Source organism: Falco biarmicus, chromosome 4 (assembly GCF_023638135.1).
Source record: "Falco biarmicus isolate bFalBia1 chromosome 4, bFalBia1.pri, whole genome shotgun sequence".
Lineage (NCBI taxonomy): Eukaryota > Metazoa > Chordata > Aves > Falconiformes > Falconidae > Falco > Falco biarmicus.
This window is the reverse complement of record NC_079291.1, coordinates 4,562,983-4,584,694: the sequence shown is the minus strand read 5'-3', so window position 1 is coordinate 4,584,694 and position 21,712 is coordinate 4,562,983. Positions and strand designations below refer to the sequence as shown.

Genomic DNA, 21,712 nt, shown 5'->3' with positions numbered 1-21,712 from the left:
GATCTCAGTCTCCACCACACAAAGTTCTGCAATCTGAACGTGACGGGTTGAAAAGGTCATCGAGCAATGTGTGTACTTAGATAGGCTGTGTCTACACCAGTCTTGTTCCTCAACTTCTAGCAAGGGAAGTACGGTGTAAAAGTTGTTACAGATCTCTTCCTGGCATTTTAGCCACCGCCTAGTCCTGGCATTAGTCCCAAATAATGAGGTGTTTCAGGGTTAGCAGAGCCTGGTGTCTTCTCTGCACTAGCATCTATCTGCTTGAAGCGCACTAGTTGACACAACGGCAGGGAACAAAAGATAAAAAAATAGCACAGCAAGAGTTAACTCTTTTCTAATCTATATTCCAGTGCTCATTTCAAACCACCAGTAATCAATGCCATTGCACCTAGAAAAACCCTCTTCATTTTATGTTAGCACCACTTCATCAGACAATGTAAAATCTTGTATACTTAAAGGTTCAATTGCTCCTGCTACAAATGGAGCAGTGGGCTTATTAACAAGGGTGTACTTAAAGTTTTCCAGTGTGGGGTGCTAAATTTCTGTACCTGAATGCAAAAATGCAACAGAATCAATATGATGATTTATACCTGCTAAGCCATTTAGCTTTTCTGTGGGTATTTAACTTTCTGACACACACATTTTAAACATAAATTCTGGCTGTTCTTTCACTAGAAGAAAATATGCAGTAACAGAGGCCACCAAAATGAAGGCAGTATAAAACTCGGAACTACTCTAGAAGTGTTTCCCAGTGGTTCAGAAAGATTGCAAGTCAGATATCAAAAATACCCTGAGACTGGCTTCAAAAAATAATTTTGAACTTCACCTTCTGATTTCTAAATTTTTGGGATTCAATTCCCAAGATCTCCTCTGCATCACTGAAAACAGAAGTGAAAACTCTTACATAAACAAGAAAACCTGTGGCCCTGGCATTGCAACAAAAATGTCAAACAGCACAGGGCTGAAAATACTGCTGTGGGAGCTGGCGATGCTGCCGCTGGTTATTCTCTCTGTCTACCATAGCTGGGTCCCCAGAATGACAAGGGCTACTATGAATAGTGATAACAAAACATTCAACTTACGCTTACCACAATTTAATCTCACTCTGTTCCAAGGCTAGGCCATTTCTCCTACTTAGTTACCCATGTAGAAGCTACTGATCGTTCTGAAATGCCTTTTAGCATCCATGCAAAATTATCATCAGCCCAAGATAGGAGAAAGGTGAGAAACAAACATTGCTTGCAATGTCACCTTCTAGCCCCACAGAGGAGTTTCAACTCAAGCATCGCTATAATTCTGGGTTCTCTTAATTAAAAGTGTAGTATTAATTGACAAATGGAATTTAATATTCTGTGTACACTACACTGTGTACACTACAGATGGGGTACTGACTTTTCAGGACAATATTACCTTGTGATTAGAATGGTAAATTAACCTATTAGTTTCTCTGCAGCTAGACTGTTTCTGGGCCTGATCGTTTACAGCTGGTACCTCTGTGACATGCTGCAACTTCCATACTTTTATATGGAAAATTATACAGACGAAAACCAGACAGCAAGAATAAGAAAAATACATTTAAGTGTTCTCCATTCCATTCAGACAAGTACAACACACGACATTAAGAAGAAACATGCAAAACAGACCTCACCACCCAAATACATTAAAAGTGGTGACCTAAGAGATCTCAAGTGAACTGTTCAAGATTAGCATATAGCGTACATGCAGAACATGCCCTGTACCTGTCCAGATGAAACACATGGAGCAATGCCAACCTAGTATTTATGTTTTCTTTACCTCTTCCCCACCTTCCCTAGCTCCCACTTACCCTTTCTGTATTTGTTGACTACAAGAGTAGAAGGCTACAGCAGCAACACTTTGAGATATACAGCTACGCAATCCCACATTTTCCACTATTTGAAAATCACATCAAATAAACCACACAAAGACACAGCATTTTTTCTACATAATTGCCTCTCACGTCTTTATGAAAGCAGGCTGGTGTGAGATGTGATACATTAGTGAAACACTATAAATCAGTTTATTTTGGCTGGAACGATGTGTTCTCAAAACTTTCAGCTGCATTTTGCCCAACCCTTAGCACAGTCTGTACTATGGCCAGTCATCAACAAGATTACCAAGTCTGCACTCTTTCTCACTACGGTATGTTTTACCTATCAACAAAAAACATTATGATTTAGTATCTCCTGACCTCGGCACTTCATGAAAAAGTACTAAATATCATCTAACTCACAGCTCGCATAAAATTTTAATAAACACATTCCTACATATTTTGTAATCGGCACTATGCATGATTCTGTTCTTTCAGTGTTATGCTTGCACATCTAGGGTTGTGAATGAAAAGCTGAGAAATTACCTTATTTTTTACAATAAGTAATTAGCAAGCATGCACACACATTTATGCACACACACACTTACATGCCCACATTGTCTCATATTATATTTGGTAAAACCAAATCAAAATACCATAAACCATCATTATCCTTGGCCAAGCTGTTTTACATACAATGTTTTTTCCTGTTTCCAGGAACAGTAGTGCTAAATGTCACAGGAGCAAACCCAACTCCCACACAACTTCAGATAAGCAGTGTAGGTCTCTGAATTTCTTGGGAAGGTTGAATGAAACAAGATTTGCACTCTGACACCTGCATGAAGGAGGGAAAAAAAGCATATCCCCACCCCACTCCACCTGGAAAACTATCAGCTGATATTTTTTTCTTAACCTTGGAAATATTACCTCTGTGAAAATTATGTGCTTATCACAGTGTTTTATCATAAGGAATTGCTTTTCTGAGGTTTTTTTTATTACAAGACTAGAAAATAAAGTCAGAATAAAAACTTGGTAAACGCTGACATAAGTTTGTCTACAACAGAAATTCTATTTATTTTCTGTTTTCAAAACTAAGAGCCAGGTAACCATTAAGATTAATATACAAACCAGTACAGCATTCAGGATTATTTCACGTTTCACATTTCTCTCACCAAAGTAAGCATATTCCTTTCTTCTCCCACTCTCTTAGTTTTCAGTATGCCAATAAGGCAAATAAACTCCTGGTGCTACTTTACTGGCTTTAATAATCCAATCCATTGTTATTTCAGGGGTTAATTTCCATGCTAAGACTTTAATAATAACAATTCTGAAGAGAATGGAAGTATTTGCTTAAACTCCACAAACATACAAATCATTAAACAAACATCTTCCCTGAATAAGGCACAACGCAGCAGGGCTGCTACACATCAACACTTCTTTCAATATTAACATTTTAATAGGTGATGACTGATCATAACATTAGGAATTCAAATGTATAGACAAAGGCTGCACAGCAGCGAGCAGTCTCCACTGCATGTAAAAAGTGAATGTGGTTTATCAAAGCAAAGTTCTCTCTTGATCCTTTCTTGGGAGATTAAGTGGAGAAAATTTTTAATCCGTCTCAGTGGTGGTATGTACTCCAGGAAATATGATAAACCAAAACTAACTAGAATGCCTCATATGCCAAACTAGAAGGCAAAAGAAAGGAGGAATAAAAAGGAGTTTTTCCAGGAGCAGTGAAAAAAACCACCCCAAAACAATATTCTCCCTCCAGAAAACAACAACAAAAAACCTATGTAAGAAACCAGTTTACCTGATGCACACATGCCTATAAAATTGAAAGACCTTTAGAAAAAACTTCCTAATGCCTCCTTTCTAAGTTTCCTTTATTAGGGTGGAGGGAAGAAGGGAAAGAGAAAAGATCTGAACTCTGTAAACAAGTACCAGAAAATATACTGGGGTACAGTTCTAGTCTGCCTACTCATCCCTCTCATCTTTACCTACGACCCCCAGAAGGCAGGCATTTGAAGATATGCTCAATTAATCCCATCAGCTATATTTACATTTTGACTCAGCCACCTACACCTGTTACTGCAGATACCCTACCATTGCCTCCTGAAAAGTCTACTTTGCCTCCTTTTAAGTACACTCTAACAGCCAGTAGATTTTCAGCTGTTGGGCACAGGTGGCTTCTAGCATGTCTTAAATACCATCTCCAAATCACTTTAGTATTGCCTGGTAACAACTTTTGCGAGCAGAATTCAGTATGAGTACCGAAGAGAAAATCTGCAAGTCAAAAAATTTTGAAACCAGTGGGAAAGAACCTAACTTCTGCCTTAAGAGGGAGTTAACAGTACAAGAAAGTCAAGTGTCAATAGTGCTTAGGATTTCAATGAAGTAAGGACTGCAAAATCATTTGGGACCATGGCTCATAATATTCACTAAGAAAATGTGCAGAAAAAAAGAAAATGTGGTGACTATTTCTGCTAAAAATATCCTAATAATGAAAGCAAGAGGAAAGTATGGCTATTACCCATATAATTAGAAAAACAAGACAAGTCTATGGTACCCGTGCAATGGCATCATGCAAAATGACAGGATTCTAAAACCTCAACCTACACACAGATGTTTCTCTTCTAACATAAATTAACTAAGTTAAACTAGTGGCTTGCCTGCATATCAGCAGCGAAATTAAAACCTAACTTTTAATTGCTACCATGTAAACATTACTCTGGTTTAATTATATCAGTATAATAAAAATCACAGTGCTGTTTACTTTGGAACGTTTCCAGGTGTTGGCCAAATAAAACTTATCTGTTTTGAAGGTTTTGGTTAAAGTTACGTGCCTGTTAGAATTTTCTTCTTCTTCCATCCTCCAACTGTACATTTAGCAGCTGCAACAACAGCTGGGCAGTTTAGCAGCTGTAAAAGACAGGTGCCCATTTCTAGAAAACTGCTTCCTAGTAAAAGAAAACAGGGTCTGTAGCAAGTTTTCATGGGTTCCCCAATGATAAGATTTTACCCTGCAACTCAGCACCAACTAGAGCGCTGACTTACACTGTGCTTCTGCTGAACTCACCAGGCAGATCACAAATCGTCTCCGAGTTAGCTCTCATTCAGTTTTCCCAGGGAAAAATCCTTTTGCTTTTGCTGTTACAGCAAAAGCAACGTTCTGCCACGTTATTTTGCTAATTCTTTATGTTGGTTCATGTGCTCTTTTTAGTGTCAACACTTAGTAAAAGCAGGGCTTTCATATCAGACATTAATTAGAAATACATTTAGTTTGTACCATATCACCAAGATAAAACTGACCCTAAATTCTATATGCCTTATGCACAGAAGATCATATTTGAAATAGAATGATCTAACTAAGATATGGAAATACAGTATAAGCCTTCTTGTACCAAAACCCTATCATGGTAGTGGCTTTAGACATCAGAAGAGGAGAAACAAAAAACCCCAAAGCTGTTCATACTGGTCTTTAAGCATCCTGTTAGCTTTCTCAAGTCATTTACAACAACTGGCATATGTTAGACAAGTCTAAAACTGTCTCTAAGTATTTTACTGAGCTAAATTTATTAGGATAAGAACACTTGCAACTTCTGTTGACTTAAACTGCAGTTGTGGGCATTAAGTTGCTCACAACATTTGGCCCACTTATTTCAGCATCTAACTCTAGGTTGCGTACCAACCCAGAAGAGCTGCTAACTGAAAACACTGCTCATGGTGCTCAAAGTTAAAACAGAATGATAAAAGGAATGAAGCACTGCTTATTTCATGTTCTGTCTTTATCTTCCTCCTATTCATCTCCACAATTCTCCTCCAATTTACAAAATGGTTCAGCCTGCAAAGTAGCAGAGAGATATATGCAAGGAAACTCCTTTCTGGAAGAAGATAACACAGGAACATTATAAAAAAAAATCAACAGACCTTCATCAGAACAAAACAGGCAGAAATGCCAAAGAATGCAAGGTAGAAATGAAGTTCTTAAAAATAATAATAATTTGAAGTACATTTGACATACCACATATGTTTTGTTTTGCTACAGGGACTAACATACGCTTGCAAATAAGTAAAGCAGTGACAGAAAAACATGAAAAAGGAAAAAAAATATGTCTTGAACAGAACTATGTCAGGTTTAACTATTTCAAAATGGTCTAAGAATTTCAGTACAGAAACAGGCTATGAACAAACTGCAGAATACAAGGAATGACTTAAACATGTTTTATCATAGGTGCAGTAATTGATTGTGAAAGTATGAAAACATAATACCCTGAAACCCGACTCAGAACATCCTCCTCTTATTGCAAATGTGCTGGCACGGCACATGTTCAATTTCATGACACACACAGTACTGATCTGTTACAAGCGGTAATTGTTCCTGCGCACTTATAAAAGCATATTGTGCTGTATCCCCAGGAAGGCGGTATGTGCTAGAAAGAGCAACACCTACAGCTGAACACCGTGAGTCTTAATAGAAGCTGTAAGAAAAAGGATGAAGAAATTAACATTTACCACTTGCACATTACCGATACAAAAATGAGTTCCCTCTGGCTGGAGAAGCATCCACAAATGCTAAATTCTGACCATATGTACTCTAATGCAATTGTCTCTAAACTTTTTGATCCCACACACCAGCATTAAAAAAAAAAATTGTGCATGCACCCCAATATACATATATTTATTTATAAATTATAGACATGCATGACTGAAGTTCTAATATTTTCTTCCCGCACCCCAATGGATCATCTCATACACCCCACTCCGGAGAACACAGCTCTAACAAACAGAAGAAAAAACAAGTGTCTGGCCCAGATATTTGTCATGAATATCCACGCCAAAATCCTGGGGGCTCTGAGCTGGCCACTATAGCTAAGCTTTTGCTAATAAAGATGAAAAGTCAATCTTACCAGAGGTGGTGGTGGAGGGGGCCCTCCAGAAGGCGGTGGTGGAGGGGGAGGTGGTGGTGGCGGTGGCGGCACAGGCATCAGTTAAGATCTCTAGCTTCACGCAGTTATGAAAAATACAGCCAAAGTCTATGTCCTTGAGGGGAAGGAAGGGAGGAGAAATAAAAGTGGGAAAAATAAAAAGAAAAAAAAAAAAAAAAGAGGACTGTGTTTATACACTGTAAGCTGAAGATCAGCCAAGTTTCTCGCTCTCAGCAGACTGAAGACTTTTATAGTGTACTGCTTCCAAAACTACAGTACGAACAGCCTCAGTATAGTTATCTGATGACAACATTCATCTAAAGAGCAAGCTCACAGATCTGGACAAGTGCCATGAATACCAAATACATAGATGGCAGCCTGTCCAGCTTTAACTACTACACCTTGCCTTAATCTACCCCATAGCCCTGTAATGCAATTCTGCAGAGAAGAAATCACCATTAACCACATGTAAGCACTCCTGCTGGGGCAAGAACTCTGTTGACTTTAAGCCAGAGGTTTGCTGCTCTAAGGACAGAGTAAGGAACTTTGTAAGGTTCACTGTACTTGTTCCAATGTTAAAAAAAAACAGACAGACATGAGTGAATAATAAATGAAGAAATAATTCTACAAATTAATGCTTCTATTATTGATATAAAGGACGAGACATTTCAAGTATTAAAGTCACATGTGTTTTTTCTGCCATTTTGAAATGTTAACTTTTCACAATTCTTTAGTAACACACTGACGAAAAAGACACACATCTTCCAACAAAAGCTGTGTATTATTTTTTTTGTAATCTCCTGCAGAATGACAGTGCATCACTCACTGATTTTCATCTCTAACCCAGCCCCTGGTATGATTGCATACCCTCTCAGTCTGAAGTCATCTGTAAAGTTAAGAAGCAACCCCTGTATTTCATCAGTAAAATTGCAAATGAAAGTACTAGGCAGTGCCAAAGAGAACCTTGGCAATCCATACTCGGTAACATCTTTTATGTTGACAGTGACTCCTGGATAAATGCTCCGAACATGTTTTATATCTAGTTTTATGTCCATTGTCTCATGACTGTCTTCTGAAACTCTTCATAATGTCATGTGAAACAGTATCAAAAGTTCTACAATAATGCAAAATATGACATCTGCTACTCCTCTCCTTTCTGTAAGGCTGTATCTTAGCAGGAAATTATATTGATTTGACACATTTGCTCTTTATACATCCCTATAGATGCTAATTTGTTTTCCTGTCTCCTCCAAGCATTTAGAAACATCTCACTCATTTTGACGTTTCCCTAGAAACTGATGCTAAGTTCAAAGGATCACAGTTCCAAACCCCTATCCCCTTTGTCCTTCCCTTCTTTTTTAAAAGCAGGCACTCTGTGCTTTTCCAGCTGTCTGAAACCTTTCAGTCAAGTAACGTAAGAATTACCTGAGTAAGCAGGAGACATGAGACAGTTAAAGCTGGAAAAGAACCTCAGGAGAGAAGACAAGACAGAAATGAGGCAAGTTACAGTCTTTAGGAGAATACCTAGCTGTTTTGTTAGAGAGGAATAGATTAGAAGAGGCCATGAAGTTAAAATGCACATGCAGCCTTGTCCACTTCCTACCTAGCGTGTGTGAACAATATCCAGATAATATCTGAGTATCTTCCTTCTGCTGTATCTTGTAAAACACTTTACGGGAGATCAATCAAAACTTAAACATGCAGAGCCTCTGCAACACTTGCTTTCTCCCTTAAGAGACTCCTATGCAAAGGAATAGCATGTCAAAGCACTCTGGACCGGTAACAGAACTGGTTACAATTGCTTTAATCATGGCTTAATGAAGCTTTCCAAGAAAGGCAGCATCACAGCATCTCTACCATTCCACCCTCATTGTTGCCCTATGCAAAAAGCAATTATCAGAAGATACCTCCTTTCCTCAATTAAGCCATTCAAAAACATGGGCATAAGGAGAATGAGTCTTCCCTGCTAATAATATGTTTCAGGTTAGTGTCTTCCTACCCTGCAATACAGGCCTTTTATCTTCATTAAGGATTTCGATTGGGAAATATGCTCTTAGTCAAATTAGGAAAAAAATACAGCCCACGGTTCTGAGGCAGACCACGTGCATGACAGCAGGAGACAAAGCACACTGGAGGCGAGCAGCAGTGGGAGAAAGGAAATGGGAATCAACTCTTGGTATTTAGAAGTCACAATCTCAAATGCAATCAGATGACTTTTCGAACAGATGACTTTCCTCTCTCACCAGTCCTTGTTCCAGAAGCCATTCCTCCAAGCAGTGCAGCCTAAGATCCAGGGCCAGAAACTGCGTGCCCATCTACAACCCAAAACTTCATCAGTGCAGATGAAGTATTCACTTCACCATGTATCCCTCTCCGCTATCCTGAATCCTCCTGCCCAGTGACAGAGGAGAAGAATGCATTTGGGGGGGCTATAACACATAGCCCTTGAAGAAAATACTGGAGATGCCCTGTAGCTTTCCTCCCGCCCTATTCCAAATCCTCTATAAATGAACTACCTTTCAGAAAATTCCACGTATGTGCTTTCCTTTGTCTCTTACCACAAATTCAGAGGCTCGATGTCCTGACCTTGACGTGCATTAGTGTACCCAGACTAATTCACATGGTTTTTTATACCAGTACCATTTTGCAGTGTGAAGGTGATCACATTAATACCTATACAGTGAAGAACCATTTTCCACATCAGGGTTCTATTTGTTCAAGCGGGTTTTGAAAGAAGGAGTGCTGTCATTCACACAAGCGGAAACTGATAGCAAAGAAGGACTGTAGGTAGATAAAGGTTTGCATCTTCAAACTAACTTACAATACAAAAACCTGGCTCTTAAGATTTAGTCATAACTGCATAATCTACACATGTAATATGTAGGGCTTACTTAATATGTAGAACCGGCAATGAGAAAACCTTTTTTGTATTATTGCACCTATTTCACTTACATGGTTTGTATTTAAATAAAATTATGGAGAAGACTTGAACACTTTCAGAATATCAGCACCCATTATTTGGAGGCCTCTATTCCTTGGTTAAAGGCTGTATTTTATTTGTCTCTTACCCCCTCCCTCCCATTAAGCTGCTAGTTAAAATATAGTTGGCAATTTCAGACAACAGCTTCAGAACATGCCAGCGTTATAGATTTGCACATTATAAACCGAAATTCTGAATTAAAACCAGAAAAGGAGTATCACGTCAATCAGTTATAGTGTCTGTTGAGAGCCACACAAGAGGGACATGCCATAAAGGGTCCTTAAGGCACATACGTCCTTTCTCCTCTCCTCTAAATATACATATTTATAATTGGAAGAGAAGGGTCTGAACCATCCCTGAGAGACTGAAATAAAAAGACATAGTTTAAAAATTTGGCAATAGCTGGGGGAAAAGCTTGTGCGTTTAGCCTCAGTTTTCTCAGGCAAAAAGTAATGTACATCTTCCCTTGACTTCCACATCACAGAACAGAATGATGCCCAACAATTGCAGAATTTATTGCAAAAAAAAGAAAATCCCAAACCCTGTCTTTTCTAGTCCACCTCCCCACAAAAGCAAGGTTGCACATTTTTTTTAGTGCTTTCTGAAGTCTAATTTTAGGTGTCCCGAAAAACGTGGCTTGTATTATTTCCCTTGGGAAGCTCTTTCGCAGTCAAATAACTCATAGTTCAGATTGCCTGACACTCAGCCTAATTTCTCCTTTTCTTAGTTTGATCCCATTTGCACTCCACTGCAGATGACTGACTTGTACCAAGCAAAATAGTTTCACCTACCCCCCAGCACCAGCTTCGTGAAATATAAGAATTATAATTCAGAAGCACATTTACAAGGACTAGTTATACTTTTTGAGCTGTTTTATTTCTCACAAGTCACCTCATCAGTGAACGAACATTATTACTGCTCTCTGATCCCAAAACAATTGGCCTTCTTTTGTTCTCTTGAAAAGGGTGGTTCTAAAACTGGTAACTTCAGGTGTCACATATTGTTCCTTGGATCTTCTCACAGTGCTTGCTCGAATAGCAGCTGGGTTTAAGAACCACAGTGCAGTCCTCAGTGCACAACTCAAGCTCCAGATTTCTGAAGGCTCAAATAAAGTCTTCACCCAGACTTTCATTTTGAAGTGTCAGACAAGTCAGAGTAGGTGCAGAGCTTTCTTCTTCAAGGACTGCTCTCTCAGTCCTGTGCTGGATTCACCTGTGGGAAACTCATTACCTCTGCCTAAACTTTTATATAGATTGGCCCTCACCTTGCCCAGCTACCAGATGTACCTAAGCTCTGATCCAAGTGCTTCCCAAAGGTCTCCTAAAGTGTCACTGCCACAGTACTGGACTCACACTAAGACAAAAGTCCTGCTGGGAGGACAGAGCCAAACTAAGAAACAACATGGTTTCTGGACAGCAGCTGACATGCCTCCTGCCACACTTCATGCTCAGCAGAACCACCACAGGTCTGTCTGCAACGGCTATTTTAAAATACCTTCACCCATCATGGAAAGGGAAGGCATGAAACAGCTGTACCTTCAGTTTAGAACAATGTCTAGAAGGGGAAAAGACAGAGGAAAAAAATCACAATTATTTAAATGCACATATATTTATACACAAAAATATTTCCTAACTAGTAGCATTTTTGCTTTTTTAAATAGCTATAGTCCTTAGGTCTTTAGGTGGTATAGTCATTAATATGAAACAATACAGTTGGAATTGAAAATGTAACCCTTTTAATCAGTTTGGAGGAAAGGACTGCAAAACAACTGATTCATTACCACTAGATTTGCAATCACTGCACCTCTGTAGTCTGAGGTAGGTAATTCAGCTTTGGAGGAATTTACAGATATTTTTTCCTTCAAAGTGAAGGCTGGGTAGGTATTTCAGAGGCGTGCAGGAAAGCTTATCTAAAATATTGCTCTTGCTTTCTCGATTAAAAACTGAAGAAAAAAGAAGTAGACCACAAACTTTTAAAATTCTCATCAGCTTTTATATAATCAAATATGGTCCCCATTAACCATACTGTTCTGAGTTACAGCATTTAAGTCCTTACATTTTAATAGAAAACTTAAAGAATTTCAGAATTACATGGGAGCATCAATAAACCTGTGCTCAACTTTCATGATCTGAAAAGTAGACAATGAGCCTAACTGTGCTCCCGTTTGCTCCTGTGAAACATCACCAAAGAACAGCTGAAATCTCTGGTACAAGCACACCACAGATATTTTAAAGACAGTATAACACATACAGAGACAGAGAAAAGAAAAGCAGAGAGTAGACATGTGCTACACAGATCAATTTTTCTGCTGTCACTATCACACAACTGGAAATGACTTGGAAAAAGCTTCTGTTTGGAATGAACCGGTTTAGGTTTTAATTATAACAGAATCAAACCATGTAGTTTTAAAGCATCAGATGCTACATTCCTTTCTACCATTTTTAGTGTGAATGACTGTTTAGAGAACAGAGCAAGGAAGAATCAAGATAGAGCCTCTGAGTATCCTCACAGTCTCTTTCTCCTCTGCAAAAATAATCACATCCACAAAAAAAACCTTGATAGTCTCCACTGTATTTGAGAGATTTACAAGCAGTGCAAAGTGTCAGACTGTTAAAACCTGCTTTTACAGAAGAAAGGCAAACGCTCATATACATACCCATCTTACTATATATATTTCAAGGCATTCACATGTAGATTCTTACAGACAACTAAGAAAACTCTAGCCTTTCATCATTTCCTAACAGACAGCACCTGTATTGTTCATAACTTGAGAGAAATTTCTGCTCTCAGCCACCATTTACATCACTGCAACTAAAGGCAGAATCTCACTTTTTCAATTCCATTGAAATGTACAAACCTCGAGGGTTCTTTCTCCATTTAATATCTGATGAAACACTCTTAAGCAGTATTTGTCTACACAGGGTCTGTGGGATTGTCAGATGGCACGTAACAGTATCCTGCATCTAAGCCAAGGAACCTAAGTTCTCCTCGGCTTGGACTATTTCTGCCAGACTTGATGCAGCTAAGGGCTGCATCTCCTTCCTGCCTGAAAAGCAGCATGACTCTTATTCTGTCAGGAGCCTGACACCACTGCACCAAACTGGGCAGGGTTGACCTAGCACAGATTACAGGAATTTGAAGACGCCTTGCTCCATGTGTGCTGTGGGCAGATCTCTGCTGGGTTCCCTATGGTGCTGAGGCTAGAAATTGAAGTGCTATGTCTTGACAAACCTCCCTTAAGAGGCAAAGCTGTGCATGACTTCTTGTTCTTACACATGACTATTTCAGGGCATAGCTTGTTGGGGATCTGCCGCAGAAGACTACTTGCTGTAACGGAGCAGAATAAAGAGAATTTGTCATACTCTTTTAAATAAGAGAAAAGAATGACACATAAGAAGAAGAAATATATTATGCCTACTGTAGCGCTAACCTGAAGTTAAAGAGTCCAAAGACAAATGACGTAAATTAGAAGCAATTAGGACTTGCACAAAGACAGGACTTTGCAAAGGAAACAATTTATACAAAGGGTTTCCTTGAAATATACTGTATCATCCACACAAAGACAGACATGGCCTATTTCACTGCCAGATATATAAACAATGGCAAATTTGGTATACAGTCATTAGGAAGGTTAATCATTGGCCTAAGCTAAATAAAGAAAGTGCAGCTCAGTGGAAGCTCAAGGTCACTGCCACATTCTGAAGACAACCATTTACTTTTATACTCCTCAAGAGTTTCAGTGTGAACAGCACTTTAGCTCTCTTAGTAGAGGCAATCTGATGTTTCAAGCTAACATTTGCGAGCTTTGCAGTCTCTGCAGAGAATTAAACTGTATGTTTTCACATTATTATTAATAATTTATTTCTTTATAGTTATTCATATATTTATGTATCGTTATTCATATAATACAGATATATTTGAAAAGTATACCTGTACGCAGAATGGTTTCCACCAAAGAAATTCCTAGTTGTTTAACCAAATCCCCTAGTAGTAGAATGTTTTGCTTTCCAATTGAGTAGCTAGCATCAAAACAGAAAACCCAAACAAGGCAGTGTTCAGCATTTTGCTTTTTTATATTTGCTATACACAGCTCAACAAATGTGTTTTCAAATGCCAGTCAAGTGAAAAGAATTTGCAAATGTGAGTATTAGAAGACTACAGGACTTTCAAAATCCATGTCTCAATTTTAAAATTTTCACTTTCAGTCACATGACGTTCCATCAGAGATCCTATTTTCACAGGTTTCCATCTTGAAAATACAGATTTTTAGAAACCTGTATGCATGCCACATCAGGCTGATATCTACCAGCTTAAGGAACACAGTCTAATACTGGCAGCACAAGGAAAATAAATATGGTAATTCAACATGAACCACTCCTCCCTACAGTACAGTACCTATATCATGCTCCAGCACAGGCTGTGGTCACTGTATGCTGCAAGGAGAATTGCCCTTCACGAGGATGTAAAACATGATGATCTGGTCACCTGCAGGCATAAGTTGCCAGGGAAATCCTCACCTCTAAGGAAGAATGGGAAGCTTTGATCTTGATTTTCAGTGAAGTTGATGATTTAATTTCTCTTTCAAATCCATTTCCAATGGTAAAAACGCTAGCCCTAACGTCCTCACAATTTAAAAAGCTACTGACCATGCTTATACATTCTTAGTTCTATGCTCTTATCTGTCAGTCCTGTTGAAAATGCTGCTCCCTTTCAATGACATAGTTGATAACTTACTTGATCTTAGATGTTCTTTGCACCAGGGTAAGGCTTCCATACTTGTAAGTAAAAGGTATATAACACCCTATGTTATTAAGGAAGCCTCACTACACTGCCATAATATTGCATTTTTAGTATTTTAACTAACTCATTGTTCTGAAAAAATAAAATGCAAAGTTCTTCATTGCCCCTTAGGTTTCACAGCTGATATATTTATAAATCTTCCTATGTGCACAGAAACGTAAATACGCTTTCTTGTACAGAAAATTGTTAGCTGTTTCTAAAGGCAATTGATGAAATATCTAGCTCCAAACTTACATCCATTTACTCAGGACAACAATTTCACTTTTGTACAATGAACAACAAATTGCAAAGTTATTTGAAACTGCAACAAAAAAAAAAAAATCCCTGACAAAAGATGTTTAGATTTGTAGGCCTAATTCTGAATTGTAGTAAAACAAAGTTTTACTACAACTTCTTGAGTTTTCCTTTACTCAGGAAAAATGAGTTTTATTAAATTAAAGATTCAGCCCTTTGACTTATTGAAGGATTTCAGTTGCAACTCTTTGCAGAAGTCATTATATTCAGAGAGGACGTTTTGACTGATACCTACTCACACACACAGAACAAACAATGAGCACTAGGAATCCAAAACCAGTCAACTAACTCTGCTGCCTGCTGAAGAAGGAAAGTAATTCCAGGGATCAACTGGCAATAGAAGATGTTGTTTAAAGTTGCATCTATCATAGACACAAAGGAGCAAAATGGTTTTTTACAATTATCCTTCTTCCAACGAGTAGATCAGAATCAGCTTCCAGAATCAGCTCCCAGGAATACTTCCAGTGCAGCCAGTATCTGCTGCCATCAGACCAAGCAGGGTAAAGATGAGGACTTACTCATTTCCAACAACTCTGGTGTCAAAGTTTATGCTGGTTTTGGACTCCAGCTTTCACTTCTACTAGTCTGGATCTGGCCCTTCTCTTTCTTTACTTCCTTCTGTGAAAATTTCTCTCCTTTCTAGTGGTTTACCACTCTCTCCATTACCCCTCTCCACTTTCTTCTTTGTCTTTGCTCTTTTCATCACTCACCTCTCCTATTGCCTGCCGCTGACACAAGGTAAGACAAATGGAGCCAATTCACTTAAAAGGTAGAGTTGTCTGCCCTGGGGAAAGAAAGAGTACACATGGCGCAAAAGTAAGTAACTGCATGATGATACTAGGGGTTCAGTGCAGGTTGCTAGTACTGAGAAAAACAGAAAAAATGCAGAACTAGGATGATCAGGATCTGGAAAAAAAAAAAAAAAAAGGAAATGTGATTCCAGGAGGTAACAGAAGTACAGCTGGTAAGTGTTAGTGCTAATGTACAAAGCCTCACCTGGTGGACTGGATAGAAATGGAAGTATTGAAGAAAAACAACCAGGTAAAATGGTCTGGGCTGAGGAAAGCAGCAAAGCAACCAGTGTGTACACTCTGCAGCTGCACCAGGCCTTTGCAGCTCCTGGTACAGCTTGTTCAGAGCAAGCTCAAGCATCCCCACATGGCACTGCATCATTTATCCTACTGTTAAGTCAATGTAAACTCATGATCACTTGATCCAAGAATATTTTGTACAATCTGCTTTTGCATAACTTCCTTGCTACTTAGTCATTTCAAGGATAAAAAGGCTTTTATTCTGTATTAAATGACCTGTTGGGCCCCAATTCTGTCACTCACACAGTACACTACATAGTCTCCACCCCTCTATCAATTTACTAATTTAGGGACTAATCCATCTCTTATTATTTTTTATGCTAAGTTCTCCTTTGTTTTCAGTAGAAGTGATATCAGTTCTTCAGGGTTTAATGCTGAAAATACTCAAGCAAATACAAGCTGCAGCAACACAAGTAACATCACTAACATGTGTTAAGCTGTTTGCACTCACAACTGATCAATTAAAGCAACTTTCTGTCCAAATCCCAGGCAGAATTTCACAGCTATCTATGCAGTGATTCACGCATCCCCAAGAGGAACAAACATTCCCTCTGAAAATAAGTTGCTAAAACCCCAGTTTGTTTTCCTGATATGTAAGCCTGGCTTGCCTTTTCGGTGCCTCATGATTTTCTTTATGTGTCTACTCAACTAGCACAGCAGACCTATAGATTTTGTATAGGTACAGTGTTATTTCTTTTCTTCTTTTGCATACAACAAAAGTGTAACTGACTTGGACAAAAGCTCACAACCTGCCAGGACTATTTTATACGCAGTCAGTAGCGCTGGTGCATGTACATTTTTCACGCACAAAATTACGCCGGTTAGGAAAGCAGTATCATAATACTTTTCAAATAGGAGGATACAAAGGAGGAACAAAAGATCCCAAGACCTCTCTTGTGATCCAGTACCATATTCTGCTCTCTTTTTTTCCTTTTTTGTTACTTATAATGAAGAGAGTAAAACATGATACAGTAACTAGAAAAAGTTAAATGTTACAGCAGTCTTTTACAGACCTGCGTATAGCTTGTGAAAGGGGCCGACACAAGGGGGTTGCTATCTCTAAACCCATTCATCCACTTTGTTCATCTAGAAGGAAACATTTTACCCCTATCTTATGAATCAAGCAGAAGCACTGTAATTTCTAGCCAATGCTTTAATTTGTCAAGGCGGACACTGCAGTTGCCAACAGTGTAAGGATATAGCATATCGATTACACACAAGCTGCAGAGCAAGACACAGGAGGTAGTTTTCTTGGACAGTTGTAAGAGCAGTTTCAAGATTGAGCAAGTGCTTTCATACTGAATCTTCTGTTCTTACGTTTAGTGAACTTTATCTTGTAGGGACCTTTGGTGTAGTGTTCCTCTGCTTTTCACTTTGTATTATCACTTACACTGTAGCTATAGCTGTTAGGTTGCCCTCTCTGCCTGGGCTGGCTACAAAATGATGCCATTCTCATCACAGCGGGTTACATATCTGTATCAGTGGTGAAAGATGACACAGGGTCAATGCAACAAAGAATCGCACCTCCCCCATGCATGATCTTAGCTGAGAGAGAGATATTTCTGGTAGTCTAAAGGAAATCCGTTTCAGCTGTTGTCTGAATTACCAAGGCATGAAAACACACTTTTCACACCTTATGAAAATTCTGTAGTCATTTCACATATTTCAAAGCAATTCAAAGGAAGCTTAAGAGCTGTCACATAGTCACATACATGATACCAAATGAGTCCACCCAACGATACTTGGAAGTCAAATTAAGGTGGGCATATTCAAAAGAACACACTTTTTCTCTCCAATTTGGAAGCCCTGAGGACATTTTTTTCTGTCTGCAAATATAGCACGGTTTACATCACTCTTTATCCTGGCTAGGAAACCACCAGACAACCCTGATGCAGAACGACCACAAATGAAAAAGCAACTTAATGTAAAATCCCATTAAGATTTTGCTACTATAAGGCAATTTTCAAAAAGCTTCAGTCTTTCAAAAAGAGTAACTACTTTTAAGAGCACAGACTAATTGAGCAAGATCTGGTAAAGGTGTTCCAGAAAGCTGTATCTCAAAACGGCATGGCAGTCACTGAGTAACTCAGTGTGAGTACTGAAGACTTTTAGATAAAACAATTTACTGGATATTATAGTTGATTATTGTGTTTCTTTAGGTATTAACTTTACATATACTCTGAAGAAGCTAGAAATCTTTATTCTGGCACAACAAAGCCTAGTATCATTTTCCCAAAGCAATCGTCTGCTTCAACTTTTCATCTGTGATCTCATTAGACCTTAAAATGAATGGCATAAAATACCCACCTGATAATGCAGCAGATTCCCACACACATCGGGGATCAGTAATTTATGGAAGTCAAGGGTGAAAGAGCTGAACTGAGCTAGTCCAGTCTCACCTGCTTCTGATAACTGAACAGAACTTATCCCAATCACTAAGCACAGAGAAGAAAAGTTCCCACAGAAGCAGATGCTTCTGAAAAATCATGTAATTCCTATAGGTTAGTAATGACTAACAAACATACAAAGAAATCTGATGCCAATCCTTTCACTGCTCTGCTTCTCTTTGGAGCTAGAATATTTTAAAATATTAAACTATTTAATATCAGTTAATATTTATTTTAGATATAAAATAGTAAATCATGTTATTAAACTTCAAAACTTATTACAGCTCTCAAAATGTGCAAATATTTTTCTGTTTGTTATGACTAAGGTAACGTTTTCACTTGAAGGTCTTCTTTTCAGAGGACAACGAATTTCCCAAAACAGTGACCTCATCAACCAACAAAATTACTCTTTTTAAGTATAAAGAACATCTATTAGGATCTATGCTATGTTCTGTTAAGACATTCAACAGACACTGCTGACTTTTATGGTGTGATTACTGAGATGCGACACTGCTATGTTTTGATTTACTGTTAAAAAAAGGAATTATATAAATACTTTCTGCAAAGTCAGATTTAGTAGCCGTTACATACACGATCCTAGCATGGCCCTTCCTGGTGTACTGCAGTAACAGAAACTGAGATGATGCAGGATCTTTATTTATATTTCCTTTTGGAGGTGCTGAGGGAGAGAGAGGAAAAAAAAGGAGTTGCTTTGTATTGTACTATATGATTTGTTAAAGGCAGTCATATGTTGCTCTCTTTCCAGTGCAGTGCAACCACAGAATCAGAATCTCAATCATTTTCAGGAATACATCCAAACCAGCAATGACTTGAGCACTGCAGCTAATGAATTAAGCTTTGCAGCTGCCCCCAAGCAACCAAAGTCTGTATGCAAAGCTGATCAAACTATTTATACTCCCCTGTCTTCACTGAATGTATATCCGGGATTTTTTTCTTTTTTTAAATCAAGTTTCATACTTAGATTACAAGCTGGTATAGGCACCTGCACTTTTATACACGACTTAGCCTACTGGAGCCTCAATCCTATTAAGACATTGTAGATAACAACTTAAAATGTTTAATAACAACATAACTGTGCCATCAAGAGGAGTTGCATGGGGTTGCTAAGCCCCATTCCTTGACCAGGAACTTCTACAGGAAAAGAATCGACACCCACAAAATTTCTTCCTGGTTATGAGTCTAACACACTTTTTGTCATCATCATCATCTACAGCGAAACATCCAAAGTATTTTATCAGTGAAACAAAACGCACTTACACAATCCTCTTTCAGGGTCCCACACTGAGCATCTTGTATGTTATCTTGTACATGGAAGCTGAACTGATGACAAAGCAAACTCAATCTTTCCACCTCCTGTTGGGAAACGTCCCATAGGAGCCGTGGGTGGCAGCAGTGTCTGCACCGCCTGCACATTCCAGCCACAACACTGCACTGGGTCACAGGTCCACGCAGTGAACGGGAACCACCCTCTCACACACACACCACTTGTTCCAGCTCAAACTGCCATCACAGAATAAAGTTGTATCCATTTCCTTGATCATCTTCCCTGTGGGTTGTCTTTCACTACAAAGGATGCGAACTGAAGACTAAAAATTATTATACAAACACACGCTGTTAAAATAAACAGGAGTTTGTGCTGGATATACAGATGGAGAAACTGAGCATACCGATTGTATCGGGAAGCAGTTCAACAATTCCATTCATGCAGCATGCACAGTAACAGGTATCACTGTTACCACAATTTCAGCAGTATCTCACTGTCTGAATCAGCAGAAGCATTTGCAAATATTTCAGCCCGTAAATGCAGGCTGTCCCAAGACCGTTCCGTGTTGAAATCATCAACCTTTATCTTACGTCTCAGTGTCTTCTCTCCTAAACCAGATTTTGCTACCTTTCAGAAATCTTGCTTAGTAATACTCCACCTTCAGCAACAAACGAAAAAAGGCATGCTGGCCCGGCGTGTCCTTCCTACTGCTAGAACTCCTGAACTTCTGGATGACAGGGGCACTCCCTTCCTCCACTCCACCCCCCACGGGCTGCGGCATCACCTACCACCGCTGAACCTTTGCAAACACCAAGCACACCCAAATAACAACCCCCCTCTTGCTACCTTTTACCAGCATGCTCCCCGTTGCTCTGTATCAGTGCCAACAGGCTGATACAGAAGTGACAAGATTTTAGTCTCCTTTTTACCCATGTTAACTACAACTAAATCTTTAAGATTTTCTTTCCAAGACTTCTCCGCCATTCCTCCCCTTCCAATAGGTATGTAAGCATTTAACACACAGTTGCTCTTACGATTACTCTGCCCCATTTCCTCAGCACACCTATCTCAAGGGCGAGAAACAGGAAAAAAGTTCTCCCTACCCACCGCCGCCTGCAAGCGGCCCGTTCCCCTTCGACAAAACCGAAGGGCAGCCCCACGCAAAACCTGCACCGCGTCCCAGAGGCTGGGGGGTCCCCGCCACCCCCGGGCCCCCGCCGGGCGCCGACCGCGGCCGGGTCCTGCCCGGAGGGGCGGCGGAACCCCCGCGGGGCTGGGGGGCGGCCGTGCCCGGCAGCTGCCGCGGGGCTGGCTACGAGCCGCGGGGCTGGCTACGAGCCGAGGCAGCCCGTTTGCCCGCCGAGTTGTCTCGGCCGCGGCGACGCGGGGGGCAGCTCCGGCCTCCGCGCCGCCTCACCCACGGCGCCCCCCGGCCCCAGCGGCCAGGGCAGGCGGCCGCCTCGACCCTCACCGCGGCGCCTCCGGCTGCCCGGGGCGGCGAGGCGGGTCGCAGGCACCGGTGTGTCCCCCCCACCCCGGCAGCCGCCGCTCCCCCCGCGCCCACCTGCTGGCCGGCCGGTGCCGCGGGGTCCGGGACGGCGCGGTGCTCCTCCCCGGGCAGAGGGCGCCAGGTGCGGCGGCCGCCCGCCTCCCTCAGGGCAGGGGGGGGCGGCTGGGAGGCGGGGGAAGGAGTCTCAGGATCCTGAGGGGAACGGCGCGCGGCTCAGTCCTCGGGAGGGAACAAAAACATTTTTCTTTCCTTTTCTTTTTTTTTCTTTTTTTTTTTTTTTTTTTAAGTAGAAATTTAACTCGCGCAGCGCCCCGAGCGAGAGGGGAGCGCGCGGGCAGGTGCCGGCCGGATCCGGCCGGTTCCGGCACCGACGGCCCCACCAGAGCCCGCGCTTCCCGCGCGGGGCTCCCCCTCAGGTGGGCTGCCCCTCAGGTGGGCTGCCCCTTCAGGGGGTAAAGCCCCGCGGCACCCGGGCCCGCCCGCCCGCAGCCGCCTCGGCGGAGCCGGGTGTTTGTGCGAGCCCCTGCGGAAGCCAAACCGCAGCCCCAGGGCAGGGAGAGAAAGACGCGGCCACCCTGTGCCCCCGCCGATGGCCGCCCACCTGCCCGG

The 21,712-nt window shown here is 40.6% G+C and overlaps 1 protein-coding gene across 1 annotated transcript in view; it reads right to left on the bottom strand.

Annotated features, from left to right (window-relative positions):
* The window catches only part of WIPF3 (WAS/WASL interacting protein family member 3), a 38,384-nt gene extending 17,107 nt beyond the window's left edge, over window positions 1–21,277 (bottom strand). Inside the window, 2 exon segments of the mRNA XM_056334467.1 lie at window positions 6,739–6,871; window positions 21,158–21,277. Coding sequence (XP_056190442.1) covers window positions 6,739–6,816 — 78 coding nt within the window. The 5' untranslated portion in view covers window positions 6,817–6,871; window positions 21,158–21,277.
* Window positions 21,278–21,712: the final 435 nt, after the last annotated feature.